The sequence below is a fragment of the Poecilia formosa genome, unplaced genomic scaffold, assembly GCF_000485575.1.
Source record: "Poecilia formosa unplaced genomic scaffold, Poecilia_formosa-5.1.2 Scaffold351, whole genome shotgun sequence".
Classification (NCBI taxonomy): domain Eukaryota; kingdom Metazoa; phylum Chordata; class Actinopteri; order Cyprinodontiformes; family Poeciliidae; genus Poecilia; species Poecilia formosa.
In genome coordinates, this window is record NW_006800290.1 from 46,064 (window position 1) to 65,968 (window position 19,905).

At 40.2% G+C, this 19,905-nt stretch overlaps 1 protein-coding gene across 5 annotated transcripts; it reads left to right on the forward strand.

Annotated features, from left to right (window-relative positions):
* The first annotated feature begins 270 nt into the window (after positions 1 to 270).
* LOC103153467 (NACHT, LRR and PYD domains-containing protein 3-like) lies at positions 271 to 18,862 on the forward strand. 5 transcript variants are annotated; one of them, XM_007574401.2, is made up of 11 exons: positions 271 to 330; positions 3,181 to 3,221; positions 4,444 to 4,725; positions 6,030 to 7,779; positions 9,191 to 9,370; positions 10,344 to 10,517; positions 12,165 to 12,338; positions 14,154 to 14,330; positions 16,589 to 16,762; positions 17,281 to 17,433; positions 17,953 to 18,862. In XM_007574401.2, exons 2-11 carry the CDS (start codon positions 3,188 to 3,190, stop codon positions 17,963 to 17,965), a joined length of 3,111 nt encoding a protein of 1,036 aa, XP_007574463.1. In that variant the 5' UTR covers positions 271 to 330; positions 3,181 to 3,187; the 3' UTR covers positions 17,966 to 18,862. The 5 variants fall into 5 exon arrangements, with proteins under 5 accessions (XP_007574463.1, XP_016517449.1, XP_016517450.1 ...); XM_016661963.1 differs by lacking the exon at positions 10,344 to 10,517; XM_016661964.1 differs by lacking the exons at positions 10,344 to 10,517; positions 12,165 to 12,338.
* The last annotated feature ends 1,043 nt before the right edge of the window (positions 18,863 to 19,905 follow it).

Consider the following 19,905-nt stretch of genomic DNA (forward strand, 5'->3'; position numbering starts at 1 on the left):
TAAAGTTCTTTAAAGATGAAGCTGAAAATCTCCATTAACTTAATAAAATATTGATCCAGAAAATGCTGAATATGTTTCAAACAAAGAATCTTTAAACTGAAAGGTGAACTTGTTGTTCTTAAACATCCATTTCCAGGTAACGATGATCAGCCGGATTCTTAGTATTCTGACAGGTGAATGCTAAGAATCGTGTTGAAGCTTCACCCCCTGTTGTCAGAGGGGGCGGAGCCTCAGGTGGGTCCGATTTAAGTTCTGGAGACTCAGATCCAGTTCTCCAGTTTGCTCCGACTCAGTTTGTGTGAACAGAAGGAGAATCAAAGTCCTGATCAGGTGAGTTTTAACTCCACATTCTTCTGGTTTCCAGTCCTGACTGGGTTTTCTCTCCTTGAGCTGCTGGACTGAACCAGAACCAGAACTGGGTCTGGTTCTGATGCAGAGCTGCAGCACCTGATTTCAACCAGGAACTCTGATTTTCTCAGAGTTTTCATCTGTAACCCAGACAACAAGCTGAACTTGCTCCCAGTTTCATAGTGGAGTCAAACTGGTACCAGTAGGGTTCTGAGTGTTTGTGGCCTGGCTGGGATATCTGGGTTCCTGGTTGGTGGAGGAAAATATTTCAATATGAAGTCAATAATTTATTGATCTGAGAGGATTTCTCTGGGCTTTTATCAGTAGAAAATCCAGATTGAATCAGTCTGTGGTGACAGAGGACAGCTGTGATCACATTTGATCAACAATAAGGGATTATGGTGACATAGCAACACAGCGCCCCCTAGAGTATTTCAAAACATATCCTCCCCCCTTTCCCATGATTGGATCATTTATCTCGGCTTCAAGTCGGAGATTAAATCAAAAGCCATACAAAAGTATTTACACCCTTTAAGCATCATATTTTATGTGGTTCCAGAGATCAACCTTTTTATGCGAGACTAAAAGAAAGTAATATGATAATTATATTATTAGTATTATGTCATAATTGTGAAGTGGAAGGAAACGGATGAATTATTTTCAGATTTTCAACCAAAATAACCAACAGTCTTCACTTCTGTCCACTCTGCAGGTGGCTCAGTTATGGAAAGCTGATCAAGCTGTGAATAAGCAACAGCGCCCTCTGCAGGAATAACAATCTAATGACATCGGGACCTGGTGGAACACATCCAGGGGGCGCTGCTAGGAATTTAGGGCCCCATGACAGAAGATCAAATTGTATTAGTGTGTGTTTTTTCTGGCAAAAATTAAAAATTCTAAATTATCTAAAACAAACAAACAAAAAAGTGTAATCTCCCATTAAATGACTAGAATACCTCAGATGAAAACAGAGAATTGATTCATGTTGAAATTACTTATCCAAATATTTCCCTTTTTTGTTAACCTTTTCCTTTGCAGCATTTCATTCAACTTTTAAAGATAATATATTTATCTGCAAAACATAATTAAATATTTTAAAACAGTTGATCTACAATAAACATTATAATCTTTAATTCTATCTTAACTATGAAACACTTTCTATAGAGAAAGATTTGAACTTTTTGTGCTTAGAATATCAGCCTTTCTGGGACTCTCGTCTTCTGTCATTTTAACAGTGAAAATATAATGAAAGGAGAAAAATTTAGTTTAAAGTTCACACTGTATAACATTACATATTTATTTATTTATTTTAGAAAAGCAAAACAAGTAATGGTATTGCTGTGATTAATAGAAATAACCTGATCAGTTCTGCACCTTTAAAAACCTTCAGTTTTTTTTTAACAGTTTTATTTCTGTTCATTTTCAAATGCATGACAAACAATTATATTTGGTACATTGTTAAGAAACTGGGTGAAAAACACAAAAGCAAAACCTCAAAATAACCTGACAACTATTCAACACAACTGGTCATGCCTATTAAAGTGTCAATAAATCAGTCATTATTTATTCTTTCTTTCTCCCCCTCCACCGCACCCATCCACCTCAATCCCTCCCACCCCCTAAGTGTCTCACTTACAGGATAATACAGCTCCAATTAATATGATTACACAACCATAGTACTGCCAGCTTATGTTTGAACTAATCCAAAAAAGAGTCATTCCGCTTCCCGGTCAGTCACATCCATAGACGATAACATTTCCATGAAGGGGCCCCATATTGCCCCAAATGCTTCTTGTTTTCCTCTCACATTATAAAGAATCTTTTCCGAGTTACAGTGAGACACCAACTCATCAATCCATTGTCTGATTGATGGCAATTTTTCAGAATTCCAATTTTTTAAAATACATTTTTTGCTGCTGTGCTTGCAAGAAAATAAAGTATTTCTTATAATAATTTATTTTAATAGTTGTTAAATCTCCTAAAATCCACACCCTGGGTTCTTGTTCAATCTGATGTCCCACAACTCTAGATGTGATCTCAATCATGTGTTTCAAAAAGTTTCCTATTGTTGGACAATACCTTAGCATACACAGAAGGTCCCCATCGGTCACCTTGCATCTCTGACATTTGGGAGAAATTTTGTTGTCCATCTTATTCAATCTATACAGAGTGTAATATGTCCTATGGAATATATTAAATTGAGTTTGCCTATGGTTTGTAGAAATCAACATGGTTTGTGACTGTTCTAATAATCGACTTCAATCCTCTTCCTCATATACACATCCAATTTCCATTTCCCGTTTTTGCTTTTTAGCCGCCTGATGTATTGGTAATGTTCCATTAAGTATGCCGTATATAGAGGCCGTCAATCCTTTTGTTGAACTGTCTAGCTTGTGACATAAATATGCCTCCAGGCAGGTTTCAACTGGGATTGCTGGAAATGTCTCACTAGACTTCTCTTTAATCCAACTTCTGATCTGTAAGAATTTTAAAAATGTTTTTAGGAAGATCAAACTTCTTACTCAATTGTTGAAAGTCAGCTAGTGTATCATTAATATACAGGTCAGCTATTACTTGGATTTTCCTATTTCTCCAACCCTGCAATGGTGAATCAGCAATATGATTAGAAAGATTAGGGTTGCCCCACAAGGGTGTTCTTCTAAGGAAATTAATATTTACATCTAAAACTATTTATATTTATTTTTTGTGTCTTTTTAAATGATTATTTTCCATCTTTAATCAGGTGTTTTAATCTCTGTTCCAAATTCATAAGACCAAAGTAAATTATTTATGAGATAAAGTCACCCCATAATAAATATTCATATTTTCCAGATGAAAGATGGCAGAGAAAGAGGACGACCAGCAGGATTTTGGTAAGTGATCAGAAGCAGAATGAAGAATCTTAAAGGAACAAACTGACCAATCACAGCCTGTGTTGCTGCCATGTGATGAACCTTAGCCTCAGTGTGTATTTATTGTTTTCATGCTTCCTGTTCAGTGAAGCTCTGGTGGAAACATTGTGAGTTTCTGTGAAACCTGAAGGTAAAAACTTAACTCAGATGGAAACAGAACCAAACAGGCCAGCAGTTCTGATACTTCAGGAATATTACTATAATTAATTTATCCAGTAATCACATAATTTATTACTAATTTATTATCTCAGATGAAAAGACCTGGTATGTATTTTATTCAAACATTTGGTGACACAGATCCTAAGGTGAAGTGATGATGGTAAAAGGTGGGGGGGAGAAAGAAAAAAGAAAGGAAAGAAAGTGATGAACTAGAGCAGTGGTCCCCAAACTTTTTTCTGTGAGGGCCACATAACTCTTCCCTTGTGTGGTGAGGGGCCGGAGTGACTTTGTTACAGAAAAAGTTTGATGTTTATCACGCGCTGCCGGTAATTATTGGGAGGGGGGGGCTTTCTCGTTTTATTTTTTACCCAGAAAGCACATGGGAAACAACCTTGAGTGAAACGGTCACTGGGACTGACTAGTATATATCCCATAGTTGACATAAAGGCTAATTTTGAAGTATAAGCTGCTACTTACAGGCATTGCTTCGAAGAACTCGACCTGAACTGAAACGTGTTCATCTGCTCTACTGCTAGCAAACAACCGTACTGATTAAATAACATAAAAGTCAAGCAGTTCCCTAAAAGTCCAACAGATGGCAGCAATGCGCCATGCAAAACAAAACACCCACAGTTTACAGGACACACTTCCTGCTAAAGAGCCCCCTGGTGGTTGAAGAAAAATCCACACATAAACCGGCAAATACAATGAATGAAAAAAAATCTGAATGCTCTCTGGTATTGTTCAGGGGGCCGGACCAAATGTGGAGGCGGGCCGGATCTGGCCCGGGGGCCGTAGTTTGGGGACCCCTGAACTAGAAGCTTCATTTGGTCTCATGTAGACAGAATCAGTGGTCGTCACTCAGATATGAGGCAGAAACACAACAACAGGTTTAGACCTGAGGAGCTGACCAACAGACTCCAAGGGGAATCTCTGGATGGAGCAACATGAATAGTTGATCTTCATCAACTATTTCTCTCAGACGTCAGTTTGAATGAATCCTGTTTCTGATTTCTGCCTGCAGAGATGAAACTTTTCAGGGCTCGGAGTGAGTTTGTGAAAAGAGTTTCTGAGGAAATCCTGACTCAGCTCCTCGATGACCTGGAAACAGATGGTGTCTTTAATCTTTCGGAGAAACGAGCGATACTTGAAGGGAACCTAATCACAACAAAGAAGGCCAGGGAAACCATAGATGCTGTGAGGATGAAAGGACAGAGAGCCTGCAGATTGACTATCAAACGTCTTCATCACATAGATCCGACTCTGTCCAATCAGCTGAGTTTGTCCTCTGACTCCCCTGTTAAAGGTGAGACACACAGTTCATTAAAGCTTCTTTTACAGTCTCTACTGTCTTTGATTAAACACACTAAATGATAAATCAATCTGATCTCTTCTAATTGCTCTCAGAACAACATAAACCTCATGATGTGACTCTTAGAAAACTTCTTGAATTCCCAGTAGTTTCTCCAGTTTTGGTTCCTCTTTGCACGTCTCCTTCACAGAACAGACATGATTTCCTGGTGGGGGTTATGACCCCTCCCTCTGAGCTAGAACTGCCTTAAAGTTTTGTTCAAATAGATAAAAGGGAAGGGCGACATGTCGGGTTGTACCACTCAGTACTTCTACAGCAGCAACAAAAACGAGGATCTTAGAATCATACATTAAAGGGGAAGGATTATGTATTCCAGGAACATAGTGTCAATTTATAGCATAATATCACCCAGTAACTATGGGTGATATTAGTATATAAGAAATTTTACTTCCCAATTTATGGCCTTAAAATTGGGCCTCTGTCTCTTTAAAAACTCTTGCTCTTTCTAAAACTAAACATTCAGGAAGTTATGACAGCAGCACTCCTCTGCTAATCCTTAAACTAGTGTTGAGGTCAAGACCACCTAATCCAAGACCAAGACTTTTAGGGTCCGAGAGCAAGTCAAGACTAAGACCCCTGGGCGTTTGCCCATATCGCTCATGTCAGAAGCCACCACTGTTTGCACCATTAAGCATAGCAATTGAGGCAATGCCCTGATGGTAAATAATGCTCAACTATGAATACTGCCCAAGGAGCAACAAGCAAGAAGTAACCAAGCACAAGGCGTCACTGTGTCTGTTTTCACCCTCTCTCCCGCTACATCAGTACTTCTCAAATAGTGGGGCGTGCCCACCAGGGCGTTGTGACGAAGTGTCATGTGGCCTATCAGTGTGGTTTAGGTTTGTGCACTTTATGCGTGTTGGGGATGTGGCTGTGTTTTTGTGGATCAGGTGCAACGATAGTTTTGTGTGTATTGTCTGATAATATCCTGCTCACACCTCCTGCTGAGCTGCAGGTCAAAAACTATGGACATTTTTCCTGCAGATTGATATAAAAGGGGGGAGGGGGCTCCACTGTAAAAACCCTTTGAATGTTCAGCAGGATCAACAAGCTGTAGAGTACAGCTGTATGAATCATTTCTTCATGTTTTGCATGTTTCAGGTTTTTTCTGAATTAAATCCTCATGGTTTGTAGTTGGAATGAACTCCTTTTTTAGACATATTGATTTATAAATTATAGATATATTGTGAATATTAATTTGCTAAATTAATATTCTGTGTTTTTGTCTCTGTGTTCAGATTTTGATGATCAGTGTCAACATGACCTTAAAGAGTCTCTAAAGAATATGTTCCAAACTATCTATGAAGGCATTGCAATACGTGGAAAGAAAACATTTCTAAACCAGATCTTCACAGAGCTCTACATCTTGGAGGGAGGAAGTGGAGAGGTCAATGACGAACATGAGGTCAAACGGATTGAAACAGCATCCAACAAGCAAGGAACAACAATAAAACTAGAAGACATCTTTAAGCTCCCACCCGGAAGAGTGCAACCAATCAGAACAGTGATGACCATGGGAGTGGCTGGCATTGGGAAAACACTGTTAACACAGAAGTTTGCTCTGGACTGGGCTGAAGGGAAAACCAACCAGAACATAGAGTTCATATTTCCATTCACTTTCAGAGAGCTGAATAACTTGAAAGAAGAAACCAGTTTGGTGGAACTGATTCATGACCGCTTTGTTAAAACCAAAGGAATCTACAACTTTGAAAATGTTCATGTTCTGTTCATCTTTGATGGTCTGGATGAGAGTCGACTTCCTCTGGACTTCAACAACAGTCCATTCCTCACTAACCCTTCAAAGTCCACCACACTGGATGTTCTGCTGACAAACCTCATCAGGGGGGAACTGCTTCCTTCTGCTCTCATCTGGATAACCACACGACCTGCAGCAGCCAATCAGATCCCAGATAGGTCCATTGACAAGGTTATAGAGGTCAGAGGGTTCACTGATTCACAGAAGGAGGAGTACTTTAGGAAAAGATTCAAAGATAAAGAGCAGGCCAGCAGCATCATCTCCCACATTAAGGCATCACGAAGCCTCCACATCATGTGTCACATTCCAGTCTTCTGCTGGATCACTGCTACAGTTCTGGAGGATGGGATGAAGACCAGAGAGGGAGGAAAACTGCCCAAGACCCTGACTGAGATGTACATCAAGTTCTTGTTGCTTCAGACCAAAATTAAGGAGGAAAAGTATGATGGACGACCAAAGACAAAATCAATTTGGAGTGTAGAGAACAGGAAGCTGATTGAGTCTCTAGGAAGACTGGCTTTTGAGCAGCTGCTGAAGGGAAACCTGATATTCTATGACAAAGAGCTCACACAGTGTGGCATCGACATCAAAGATGCTGCGTTGTTCTCAGGAGTGTTCACTGAAATGTTTAAAGAGGAGAGTGGGGTGGGTGACTTCTCCATCTACTCCTTTGTTCATCTCAGCATCCAGGAGTTTCTGGCTGCAGTCTACATGCTCCACTGTTTCACCAGCAGGAACTCAGAGGTGATCAAGGCATTTCTGGGAGAAGAATACAATGAAACATCTCTAGATGAGTTCATGAAGAAAGTCATGGAGAAATCCCTCAGCAGTGAAAATGGCCACCTAGACCTGTTTGCCCGCTTCCTTCATGGTCTCACTGTGGAGTCCAACCAGAGACTCTTAGGTGATCTGTTGGGTCAGACAGAGAACCGTTCAGAAACCATCCAGAGAATCATCACCAACCTGAAGGAGATGAACACTGATAGAATCTGTCCTGACAGAAGCATCAGCATCTTCTACTGTCTGATGGAGATGAATCACATTTCATTTACTAAGGAGATCAAACGGCTCCTGCTATCAGGGAAGGAGCTCTCAGTGACTGACTGTTCAGCTCTGGCCTTCATGCTGCAGATGTCAGAGGTTCTGGATGAGTTGGACCTGGAGAAGTACAACACATCAGAAAAAGGACGACAGAGACTGGTTCCAGCTGTGAGGAACTGCAGAAAGGCTCGGTGAGTCGAGATGTTGTGTGAATGCTGATTCAGCACTATTGCCCTCCTGTTTCTTCAAGTTGCTTCTGGATGTTTTTGGTCTTTAACTACTTCCTTCATCCTTTGTACTATTTCAGCCACTAAAACTTATAAACTCTAAAAAATTGTTTTTTTTCTCTGAAAGATCTAATCAGGCAGCAACACATTTTAACTTTAAACTATTCTTCACTCATTGAGCTGCTACTCCATAATTCCCTTTTTAGGATTTTTGGCTGTTTTTATAAAGTCACTGTTTAGGTTTGATGAAAAAATAAATATAAACCCCAACATACTGTTGTTGCCATGGAAACTAATTAGAAACTTTGTGAACCAACTTTTCCTCCTCCCACTAGTTTTCTCTAAGTTTGTAAATGAGATCAAAATGTGGTAATTGTTATCTGGTTTCAGAAAAAGTCCTAGTTTCTGTCAGATCCTCTCAAAGTGCTGAGAACTCTGCTTCCAGAGCTGGAACCATTTTCCTCATCAACTCTTCATCTGCAGCCTTTGTTAAAGCTGTTAGCTGTCCTCCATGAAGACCTGCAGAGACATGAGCTTCAACTCTTTAGGCATCCCAGCCTCTTTAGTTCCTGGAGAACTTTCACTGCTTCACCATGAAAAATGCTGCTGGACCCAAACATGGTCTGTCTCCTTACTAATGCTCTGTTTACTGCTGCTCTGCAGGACGACCAGAACAACCTGAAGCTTTTAGCTGAAGCAGGCTGACGACTGTCCACTTTCTACTTTGTTAAAGCATCAAATCCAGCAGATGAACGGAGACAGAACTGGGAGAATCATGTGTCTGGTCTGCTCCCAGTTTCCTCTGTGGCCGCATTTAATAACCTGCTGCTGGGAGAATCTTTCTATAGAATATACTGCTATTATTAATGATGATGAGGATTCTAGATGCTGCAGCAGATATTGGCTAAACAAACCCAGAGATGCCAGAGGTCCACAGCAGCCTGGACTTCCTGCTCTGCTCACTTCATTTATAACTCACTTCCTGTGGAAGATCTCAAGGAGACAAACGTTCTAGTCCAAGTCAGGTGTGAGTCAGACCTATGAGCATTTCTGCTTTCTCCCCATCATCTCCAGTAGTTTCCTTCATTCAGCTCAGTCAGCCTCTTCATCAGCTCCTTTGAGGCTCTGATGCTGTAACTCCATCAGATGACAGAAGATCTTCAGCATCTGACTGCAGCTGAAGGTCTGAGGACATGAAGCCTGGACCAGAACCAGAACCAGAACCTGGACTTTAGTCATGAACTGCACAGATTCTCTGTTGGGTCAAACTTGGAAAATTGAAGATCAGATGATGACATCACTGTTATCATATTTGGTCTGTTTATGATCCAGATTGATTTTATTAGAACTGAATTTATGTCTTCTCTAATCACAGACTTGGTGGCTGTCCGCTCCATGGGCCTGAATGTGAAGTTTTGCCCTCAGCTTTGAAGTCCAACCCAGATCTGACTGAACTGGAAATAAGTCAGATCAATATACGTGACGGTGGAGACTCTGATATGAAGAGTCTGTCTGAGATCCTGGAGAGTTCAGTCAGTAAAGTGAAGAAACTGGGGTTTGTTTTCTCTATTTATCCAATAAAATCATTCATTGATATTTTAATCAATATTTTTACTCTAATATATTTTATTTTTAAAAAACCTAAAACATTTTACCTTATAAATTAATTATTTTCTTATTTCAGACTTTAATACTATTTGACTTTGTTTTTCAGTTTTTAAAATGTTTTTGACTGATGAACAGAAATGAGTAAAATAATTTAAATGATGTTAATTAATGATGGAGATGTTTCAGTTTGGTTTGGTAAAGATTCAGATCAGAGGCGGCCAGAGACTCCATGGGGCCCTAAGCAAAATTTAGTTTTGGGGCCCTCTATTTTTGCTAACAAGGTTGACCTGCTGGATCAACAATTAGACGATTAGATCATTTACTTACCTGCTATGAACTTATTGCATCTCTGATAGTGCTATTTACATTATATCCTGTATAGTACAGGATATTTTATCAGCCAGCAACAGACTGGCGACCTGTCGAGGGTGACCCCGCCTCTCGCCTGGATAGTTAGCTGGAGATGGACACCAGCACCTCCCGACCCCACTAAGGGACAAGGGTGTAAGAAAATGCATGGATGGATGAATTTTATCAGCCAATAGATTTCTGGGCGCTGATTTCCTTAATTTTGGGAGATCATTATCGGCCAATATTTGCATGTGAAGCCCATCTTATCCCCTGATTTTATTTTACTTCACAGTTAAATTACTGGATCAATAAAGTCTGATGGTTACTAAGCTGGAAACTTAAAACTAAAACTACAAACAAATAATCAGCAGTAAACAAAATAAATCTCATTCAGGCTGCTGTGTCTGTGAGAGAGAAAGGCTCATGTTAAATGAGTTGATCAATATTTAAAATGAAGATAAAACTCAAGGAGGATCAGGATTGTATTTAACAAACCAGAGACAGAAAATGGAGACAGTTTTAACCTGCATCCTGTTGGCTTCTGCTCACATATTTTATTCTTTATTCAGATTGGAGTGGTGCAGTTTGTCAGAGACCAGCTGGACTTCTCTGTTCTCAGCTCTGAAGTCCAACCCAACCCATCTGACAGAACTGTGGCTGAAAAACAACAACCTGGGAGATTCTGAAGTGAAGGAGCTCTGTGGTTTTCTACAGACTGAAGGCTGCAGACTGGAGTATTTGGGGTATTTTAATTATTATAATGATATTTCTGTGAATAATTATATGCAATTGATCATAAAATCAAAGTTCATATCTTCTGTTCCAATAAATATTTTCTGACTTTGTTCCTGGACTTGGATCAAGGTCAAGATGCAAATGAGAGATAATGGAATCCTCCTTTATTGAAGTTCCACTAATCCATCACTTAGTTTAAATATTCTGCTATTAGTTGATAATAATCCAGTCCAGGTTTAAAGAGTCTAGGTGTTGTAGTGTTTTAACTAGAGTAGATTAAAGATGCTGAAGGTGGTGAATAATTAGGTGGAATTGCCCTTTATCCATTTCCTGAATCATAAACTTCAATCAGAAACCAACTTCAGCTTTGTTTGAAAAAACTCAGACAAATGAGTTTTATTCTGAGCTCAACAGGCTGCAGGTTCTTCTTGACATGAGTATTCTGATTTCAGAACAAGCAAAGACTGCAGCACATTAATCTGAACCAGGTGTGTTAGGAGAGGTTCTCCACATGCTCAGACTAAAGTTTCAGACTGACAGAGATGGACAGAGAAAATCGACTAACTCTCAATGAAATGGTTCCTAGAAACAGGGAAGCTTTCTGGGGACTTGACTACCTGCTCATATGGAGCTGCAACACAAGCAGGAGTTTAATGCTGGCAGGAAGCAAAACAAAATGGAAGCAAGTGATGAGTTTCTATTTTAGTGTCAATTCCACTGATGGAGCAAAGCACAAGTCAGCCATCCTCAAAACCACTGAGAACAGCTTCCAGAGGAAAATCTGAGTTTGTTCTGACAGACAGACTGTATCAGGAACCGAGATGATTGGATCTGCTATAACAGCTAAGATGTCATCCACATACATAAACAACTTGTGCTCTTTTCCTCCTGTATGAATTCCTTTAATTCTTGGGTCGACTCTTATTGCTACTACTAATGGTTCCACAACCAAAGGGAAAAGAATCTTAATTGCTGCTTTTGGTTTAGAATATAATATTTCCACCCATATGCAGAACATAGATCCAAATCCAAATTTTAGAAGTGTTGTTTTGAGAAACCCCCACTCCCTGCGGTCGAAGGCTTTCTCAGCATCCAAAGAGAGCACCGCAACAGGGATTGGATTAGAGGAATTCAAATGTATTAGATGAGTAAACCTTCTCATATTGTTGATTGAAGATCTGTTCTTAATAAAGCCTACCTGGTCTTCATTTATGGTATCCAGAAGAAACGTGATGTGTTTTTGTTAATACTTTACAGTCTACTAATATAAAACTAATGGGTCTGTAGTTAGATGGGTCTGAAAGATCTCTGTCTTTTTTAGGAATAAGTGATATCAGAGCCTCATTGAAATGTCACGTAGAGAACCTGACTCAAAGGCTTCTCTATATACATCAAGGAGTACTGGGGCAATGGTGTCAATATATTTTCTATAACATTCGACTGGAAAGCCATCCAGGCCCAGCGATTTCCCAGGTTTCATAGGCAAGATTGTAGGAGAATCCAATTTTTCTCTTTTCTCATTGGAGATGGTTGACAGCTTCAATGATGGGGAAAAAGCATTCATTTCTTCCATGTCAGGTTTATTAGTAGATGTGTAGAGGTTTTTATAAAACTCTTCTAAGATCCTATTTATTCTTCTTTTATCCTTTATTCAGATTTTGGGACTGCAGTTTGTCAGAAACCAGCTGGACCTCTCTGTTATCAGCTCTGAAGTCCAATCCGACCCATCTGACAGAACTGGATCTGAACAGCACCAACCTGGGAGATTCTGGACTGAAGGAGATCTGTGGTTTTCTACAGACTCCTGGCTGCAGACTGAAGATTTTGAAGTACTTTAATTATATAATTATGGATATTTCAATGAATAATTAGATATAATTTACATGACGCCAGCTCCACCCCCTTGTGGAAGTAGAGCTGTCCTCCGACAAACAAACTGTTACTATGGCAGACATAACATACCTCAATGCCATTTTTTGAGTCATTTTTGCCTCATAAATCAACACTGAGGCAACAACGGCGGGTAACAAATTTCTCGGTAACACTTTATTTGAAGGGGGGTGAATAAGACTATCATGACATTTTCATAAACATGACATAACACCTGTCATTAACATCAATAAGCCTTCATGAATATTTATGACTGTTGTCAGAAAGCGTTATTTGGTAAATTATGACAACTTGACATTAACCAAGACATCATTACTGATATAAATTTGTTATAAAAGTATTACTGATTGCACTTTAAAAATTAGGTAACTTTATGTTATTAAAGGTAAAGTTTAAACATGAAACGATGACAAAATCGATCATCGAACTGCGGCTTAGGGTGTCCTGGTGCCAAGTGCACATATGGACACCCTTATGCCTGAACATGGTGTTCGTTATGGACAATCCATGACCAGCACAGAAGTCCAACAACAGAACACCACTCGGGTTCAGATCGGGGGGCCATTCCTCCCAACTATGCCCCTCCAGGTCTCACTGTCATTGGCCACGTGAGTGTAGAAGTCCCCCAGTAGAACAAGGAAGTCCCCAGAGGGGCACTCTCCAGTACCCCTCCAAGAACTCCAAAAAGGGTGGTTAATCTGAACTGTTGTTCACAAACAACAGTCAGAACCCGTCCCCCCACCTGTAGGCAGAGGGAGGCTACCCTCTCGCTCACCGGGGTAAACCCCAACATACAGGCGCCAAGATGGGGGGGCAACAATTATGCAAAATCTTGTCCGGTGCCTCTCACCATGGGCAACTCCAGAGTGGAAATATGTCCAGCCCCTCTCAAGGAGACTGGTTCCAGAACCAGAGCGATACGTCAAGGTGAGACCAATTATTTCTAGCCGGAACCTCTCAGTCTCACACACCGGCTCCGGTTCCTTCTCCACCAGAGAGGTGACATTCCACGTCTCAAGAGCCAGCTTCTGCAACCGAGGATCAGACTGCCAGGGTCCCCTCCCTCAGCCACCACCCATCACACACTGCACCTGACCCCTTTGGCCCATCCTACAGGTGGTGGGCCAATTGGACTGGGGACCCATATTTCCTCTTCAGACTGTGACTGGCCGGGCTCCATGGGTAAAAGCCCGGCCACCAGGCACTCGCCATTGTGCCCCACCTCCAGGCTTGGATCCAGAGTGGGGCCCCGGTGACCCACGTCCGGGCGAGGGAAAACCAAGTCCATTGTCGTAACTCATCAAAGGGGTCTTCAGGCTGTGCTTTCTCTGGCCCCTCACCCAGGACCTGTCTGCTTTGGGTGACCCTACCAGGGGCATGAAGCCCCAGACATCATAGCTCATAGGTTCAATGGGACACTCAAACCCCTCCATTTAAAAATAAATGTTGGTAAAGAGCTGTCGGCTAATACAAAGCCTGTAAGGAAACATGGAGAGAGAAAAAAATATCTGACTTAGTTTAAGATCCTAAGAAACTTTTAGAAAAACTTTAATTTCCTTTCTGGATCAAATGTTCTGGTTCTGCTGGTTTGGACTCTTTAAACCAGTTTGACTGGATCAGATGTTAGAATCAGTTCATCATGTTTCTGAGACTTTTACATTCAGGGAAATACATTTTCTACATTTTTATTATTTGTTCATATTTCAGTTTTAAATCCTGTTGGCTTCAGCTTACATATTTTATTCCTTATTCAGATTAAAGTGCTGCAGTTTGTCAGAGACCAGCTGGACTTCTTTGTTCTCAGCTCTGAAGTCCAACCCGACCCATCTGACAGTACTGGATCTGTACTGCAGCACCAACCTGGGAGATTCTGGAGTGAAGGAGCTCTGTGGTTTTCTACAGACTGAAGGCTGCAGACTGGAGACACTGGTGTATTCTAATTATTTTAATTATTGATATATCTGTGAATGATGACAGGAAATTAGATCTTACCTTTGTAATGCTTTGTGTGCAATTTTAGTTCACTAAAATCATTCTCATGTGGTTTACCTGGGAAAAATAGATTTAAAAATGACTCATCTTCACAATCACGTTGTTCCTTTATGATAATGTTCCCATTTCTGCAGCCGGCTCTGATGAAGGATTCATAACTTAACTAAATTACCCACATCAATCTCACAGAGAAAATGTTAAAATTTTCTAGTTGATAGTTCAGTAACTGGAATCAACACAAAACGAGAAAAATGATCAATGTTCAGAATGTGAGCTGTAATGGATATTGTAAAACGCTGAATTAGACAAATTGAAATAAACCCCTTTACATGTCATACTTAGTAATGAGCTGCAGTTAAAATACAACTAGCAAGAGAACATAATTAATAGATTAATGAACAAAAACTGGAGACATAAAATATCTCTGATGATAAATGTTGGTACAGAGCAGTCAGCTGACGAAACATGGAGAGAGGAAAAAAAACATCCTACTGCAGGGGTGTCAAACTCAATTTCACCGAGGGCCTCTTCAGCATATTGGCCACCCTCAACGGGCCACATTGACGGTACAAATCAGGAGTGGCCAGGTTCAGTCCTCCAGAATGCAACTTTTAGATGCATCCCTGCTAAAACACACCCCAGACAAAAGGTTGACTTCCCTCATCAGCAGCAACTCAGTTCTGTAGAGGCTTATAATGAGTCAATAATCCAGGTGTGTTAGAGAAGGAACGCATCTAAAGTTGCAGATAGTAGCTCTGGAAAACTAGACTTGGGCAGCCCTAGCAAAAATGTATAAAAATACAGTGTTAAAAATAAATTAAACAACACCTCATATTGTTAAATAACGCTTTGGAGCTTCTGGTTAGGAAGCGCATTCAAAACCTTTTGTTGAAATGCGGCGTTAAATTCAAGTCTCCATTACAGACCAGAGAAAACTAAAGAGAATGCAACTTTGTGTTAATCCATTTGAGGAGCCAGCAGTTTATCTTGAGGAAATAAATGACGATGCAGAAGTTAATTAGACTGTAACATGATGCGCAGTCCGCTGCTCAACCACTGCGGACGCGGCTCCGCCGTTGCGAAGAATTAAAAACTGCTGGAAGTAACTCATCCAGCGGATTTAGCAAATGCAGCCTTCTGGGTTCACGTTACCCAGGAGAGCGGCGCTCTGGAGGAGCTGCAGACGAAACATCTGACCGTTTCGGAGAAGCGAAACCAGGCAAAATAAATAAATAAATAAAAAAGCTCACACCGGACCGCGCAGGGTAAAACACTCAGAGTTCAGTTGATCTGTTTGGATCCAGGACGAAGTGCTTTCAGACCCCAGCGGGTGAAGTGATGCTAATTTAAGTGAAGTCGCTTAATTTAATTTATTAAAAGTTATTGGGGCCTCAGTCAGTGGTTTTTGTCACTACGGAGAAAAATGTAGATACATTTATCTGCTTAATCTGTGATGGGATCTGGATTCACGGTGAATATTAACTAAACCGCATAAAATGCGGCTAAATAGCCAATGTTAATATGATTGTTATTTCAGGATAAAAATAGTACAGGACCGATTTTTTTTTAATGTTGTCGGTCAAGATAACGGATAACAAAAAAAGTCTAGCGCCACCTGCTGCCCTGACACCAACTCACACATCTTCATCCACAGTCTTACTTGTAGATTGATTTTTCTTTTCTTGGACGTTTTGATGTTAGCTTGTCGATGTTTCAGTTTTATTCGCTGGTAAAATCAATAAGCAGCTTGAGGTGACTCTGCTGCTCTCTAGTGGCGAGAAGCCGTAATGTTGGCTGCTAACAATCGGAATGCATTATGGGAGTTGTAGTTTGTAGTCAATTCGTGCTCAAAACCTATTTTAAGTCAATCATGGGCCTATAAAACGCTGAGCGGGCCACATAAAATGACATGGCGGGCCACATGTGGCCCGCGGGCCTTGAGTTTGACACATGTGTCCTAAGATCCTGAGAAACTTTTAGAAAAACTTTGAGTTTCTTTTTTGATAAAAATGTTCTGGTTCTGCTGGTTTGGACTCTTTAAACCAGTTTGACTGGATCAGATGTTAGAATCAGTTCATCATGTTTCTTTTGCATTCGGGGAAATCCATTTTCTACTTTTTTTATCATTTATTTGTTCATATTTCAGTTTTAACTGCATCCTGTTGCCTTCAGCTCGCATCTTTTATTCTTTATTCAGATTGTGGAGCTGCAGTTTGTCAGAAACCAGCCGGACTTCTCTGTTCTCAGCTCTGAAGTCCAACCCGACCCATCTGACATTAATAGAGCTGTACGGAACCCACCTGGGAGATTCTGGAGTAAAGGAGCTCTGTGGTTTTCTACAGACTGAAGGCTGCAGACTTCAGAAACTGGTGTATGTAATTATATAATTATTTTAGTTTATTTAATATTTCTGTGAATAATTAGATATAACTGATCATAAATCAAAGTTCATATCTTCTGTTCTGAGTTGGTTCCTGAACATGGATCCAGAGTTTAATTTAGTCCCTCTGAGTGGACCCGCTGATCTGAGGTCAGAAAAGGACAGCATTCGGACCTCCAGTATGTAGAAATCCCCCTCATATGAAACAGGTCAAAGGTCATTCAACCCAGTCTAGAGAAGTGAATTCCAGCTCCTGGAATCTGACAGGAACAAATCAATAATCAATGACTGATGCTTCAACACTTTGATCAGAACCTGAAATGATTTTACTGACTAAAATCCTCCATCACAACATGAGTCAGTACCAGGTTCTGGTTCTGGTTCTGAGGTCAGCAGGTCTTTATTGAAGCAGCAGCATGTTGGCATCAATATTCATGAGAATCTTTAACTAGTTCTGTTGGACTGGTTAACCTGCATCCTGTTGCTCACATCTTTTATTCTTTATTCAGGTTGATGAACTGCAGCGTGTCAAAGATCAGTTGTGATGATCTGGCCCCAGCTCTGAAGTCCAACAGCCTCCGTCTGAGAGAACTGAACCTGAGCAAGAACGACCTGAATGAGTCAGATGTTCAGCAGTTGAAGGATCTTGTAGATTATCTAGTGTAAGTACGTAAATGTTTGTAGTGAGTCCAGCTGCTGTCAGCATATTGAACTAAACCCAGTTAGCACCAAAGTAAAGATCCAGTGTTCCCAGTAAAGCTGCAGCTGCTCAGTGGGAGGAGAGTGGATCAGGCTTCCTGATTGGACACAGAGGCAGCTATCAGCCAATCAGAGGAGCCAGCAGCTTGCTGTGTTCCTGTGTTTGTGTTGGTGTGAAGATGAGTGTTGTTGCTGTGTCCATGTCTCCAAGAAGTCCAGCTGGACTCCAGTGTCCAGCTGTCCAACATCTCTAGAGACAGTGGTCCTCATTCATCAAACTGTGGCAGCAGCAGATCTGATCTCAGATCTGCTTGTTCTCTCAGATCAACAGGAAATGACTGATCAGGTTCATCTTGGTCACAGCTCTGAGATCAGTCTGACTGCAGCCTGGAAACCATCTACTGGATGTGCTGCGTCACTGACTGCTGCTGGAGAGGCTGGAAACACTCACTGATCTGCTCTCTCCATCCTTCTCTCTGCAGGTGGTGGGACTGATCTCTATAAAGCAGAGAATGGTCTCTGTGTATTGCTGATCCTCAGAGGTTGAAGATGCAGCAGTTTGAGTCCAAAGAGACTCTGACTGGATCATGATGATGACCTCTGACCTCAAAGATTTTCCTCCTGTATATTTTCTCATGTCTGTCATTTAGTGTGCAATATTATTTGTCTCTTTGGATCAATAAAGATCCAATTCAAAATGGGCTCCATTTAGAGGTTTCATGGAGTTTTGATCTGAACTGGATTCACCTGGAAAGTTGATCCTTTTTCTCTGTGATTAATTTTCATCCTGGAACCAGAAATGGTCTGAGAATGGAAATCGTTTTCAGTTCAGCTTTGAATCATGAAAGACACTTCAAACCTAAACTTTCTGTTGCTTCTTCCTTCTGTTGACATGAAAATGTTCCTCAAAGCTCCACAGATAAAAAGATGCTTTACTGGAAACTGCAGAGAAACTTCAGCTTCCATCACAGAACCAGTTTAGAACTGGTTGTCCCACAGAAACTCTGATCTTAGAGTAGTTTTGAGGAACATCCAGCATTTTATCTGGAATAAAAGATTTTACATATTTTTATGTATGATGATTTTTATGTTCATTCTAAAATATCTAAATAATGATGTTTTGCATCATAGTCATTGATTCTCAGTATTTTAATATTTCGGTTTGTTTTGGTTTTTACTTTTTTAACTCCATATTTTCATTGTTTCTTTAAGTTTTCTAGAAAACTTCAGGACTTGATGTGTCACATCAGGGCACTTTACTGTGATTTTTACTGATTTATTCAAACCTCAGAAAATCACTGGGATAATGTGCTGATTTGTTAATGATTTTTTAAAAATATTTCTTCTTATGTAATGTGGGTTGCTGGATGTTTAATGACCAAATAAAGTTTTTTATCTGCCATGTGGTTTTTTAATGCAATTGTCTGTACACACGTAGTAAATTCACCTTAATTTTAATCCCCCGTGCCATTTAGCCCATTTCAATTTGTTTTAATTTCACCATTAGTTTTAAGGCTTAATGTAATAGAAACTTAAGTTGATCTGAGCTTTAAGCTTCTAATTCAGGCAGAAGTTTATTTTTATGTTTTTCAGATTGAAGATGTTTTCCTCGAAGCTTTTTAGTTAAGGTGGTTCAAACTATAACTGCAATTTTATATTTTCCAGTGTTTCATTTTGAAATTCCCCAGAGGAAGCGCTTTTAGAATTTTAACAGCTTTATCAAGGGCATAAGCTCACTGCTCTGAAGGAAGCGAGTCTGTATCACCTTTAGCTAACTGGTTTCCTAAATAGCAGTGGTGCCCAACTCCCGGGCCGCGGACTGGTATTGGTCTGTGGACCAATTGGTACCGGGCCGCACAAGAAATACTTAAATATTTCGCCACCCATCAGTTATCTTTAAAGATTCTAGACTTGGCGCAAGTATAGAATAGTAACCTTGTCATTTTTGTACATCGAATTTTTAGATGCTGAATTTGAGACAGTAAATTTGAGCAAGTTGAATTTTTAGGACACTGAAAATATTGCATTTGAATTTTCAAAAGTTGAATTTTTTATATGCTGAATTTTTCTAACACTGAAAAAATATATAGGCCTATATTGAAAATTGTATCACTTTGCAATAGGAATGTGCTTTTTTTTAACAAATGAAAATTGCAAATGTACAAATAATGACAGATTTTTTTTAAATTGAAAAAGTAAGCGCAAATATACAACATTAACGTTTCAGATGCATTTTTTATTCAAATTCTGATGGCACATATTTACTTCCATACAGGCCGCTTCACATGATGGACCCGACAACTTTGTCCTCCAGGTAAGGGGCGCTACTTCGAGGCAAATTGCGACAAACTCAATGAGTTCATTGACAGGTGCCATCGTGTCAACTGAACAAGTGCGCGGCTGACATTCGAGGTGAGAAACAGAGATGAGGAAAC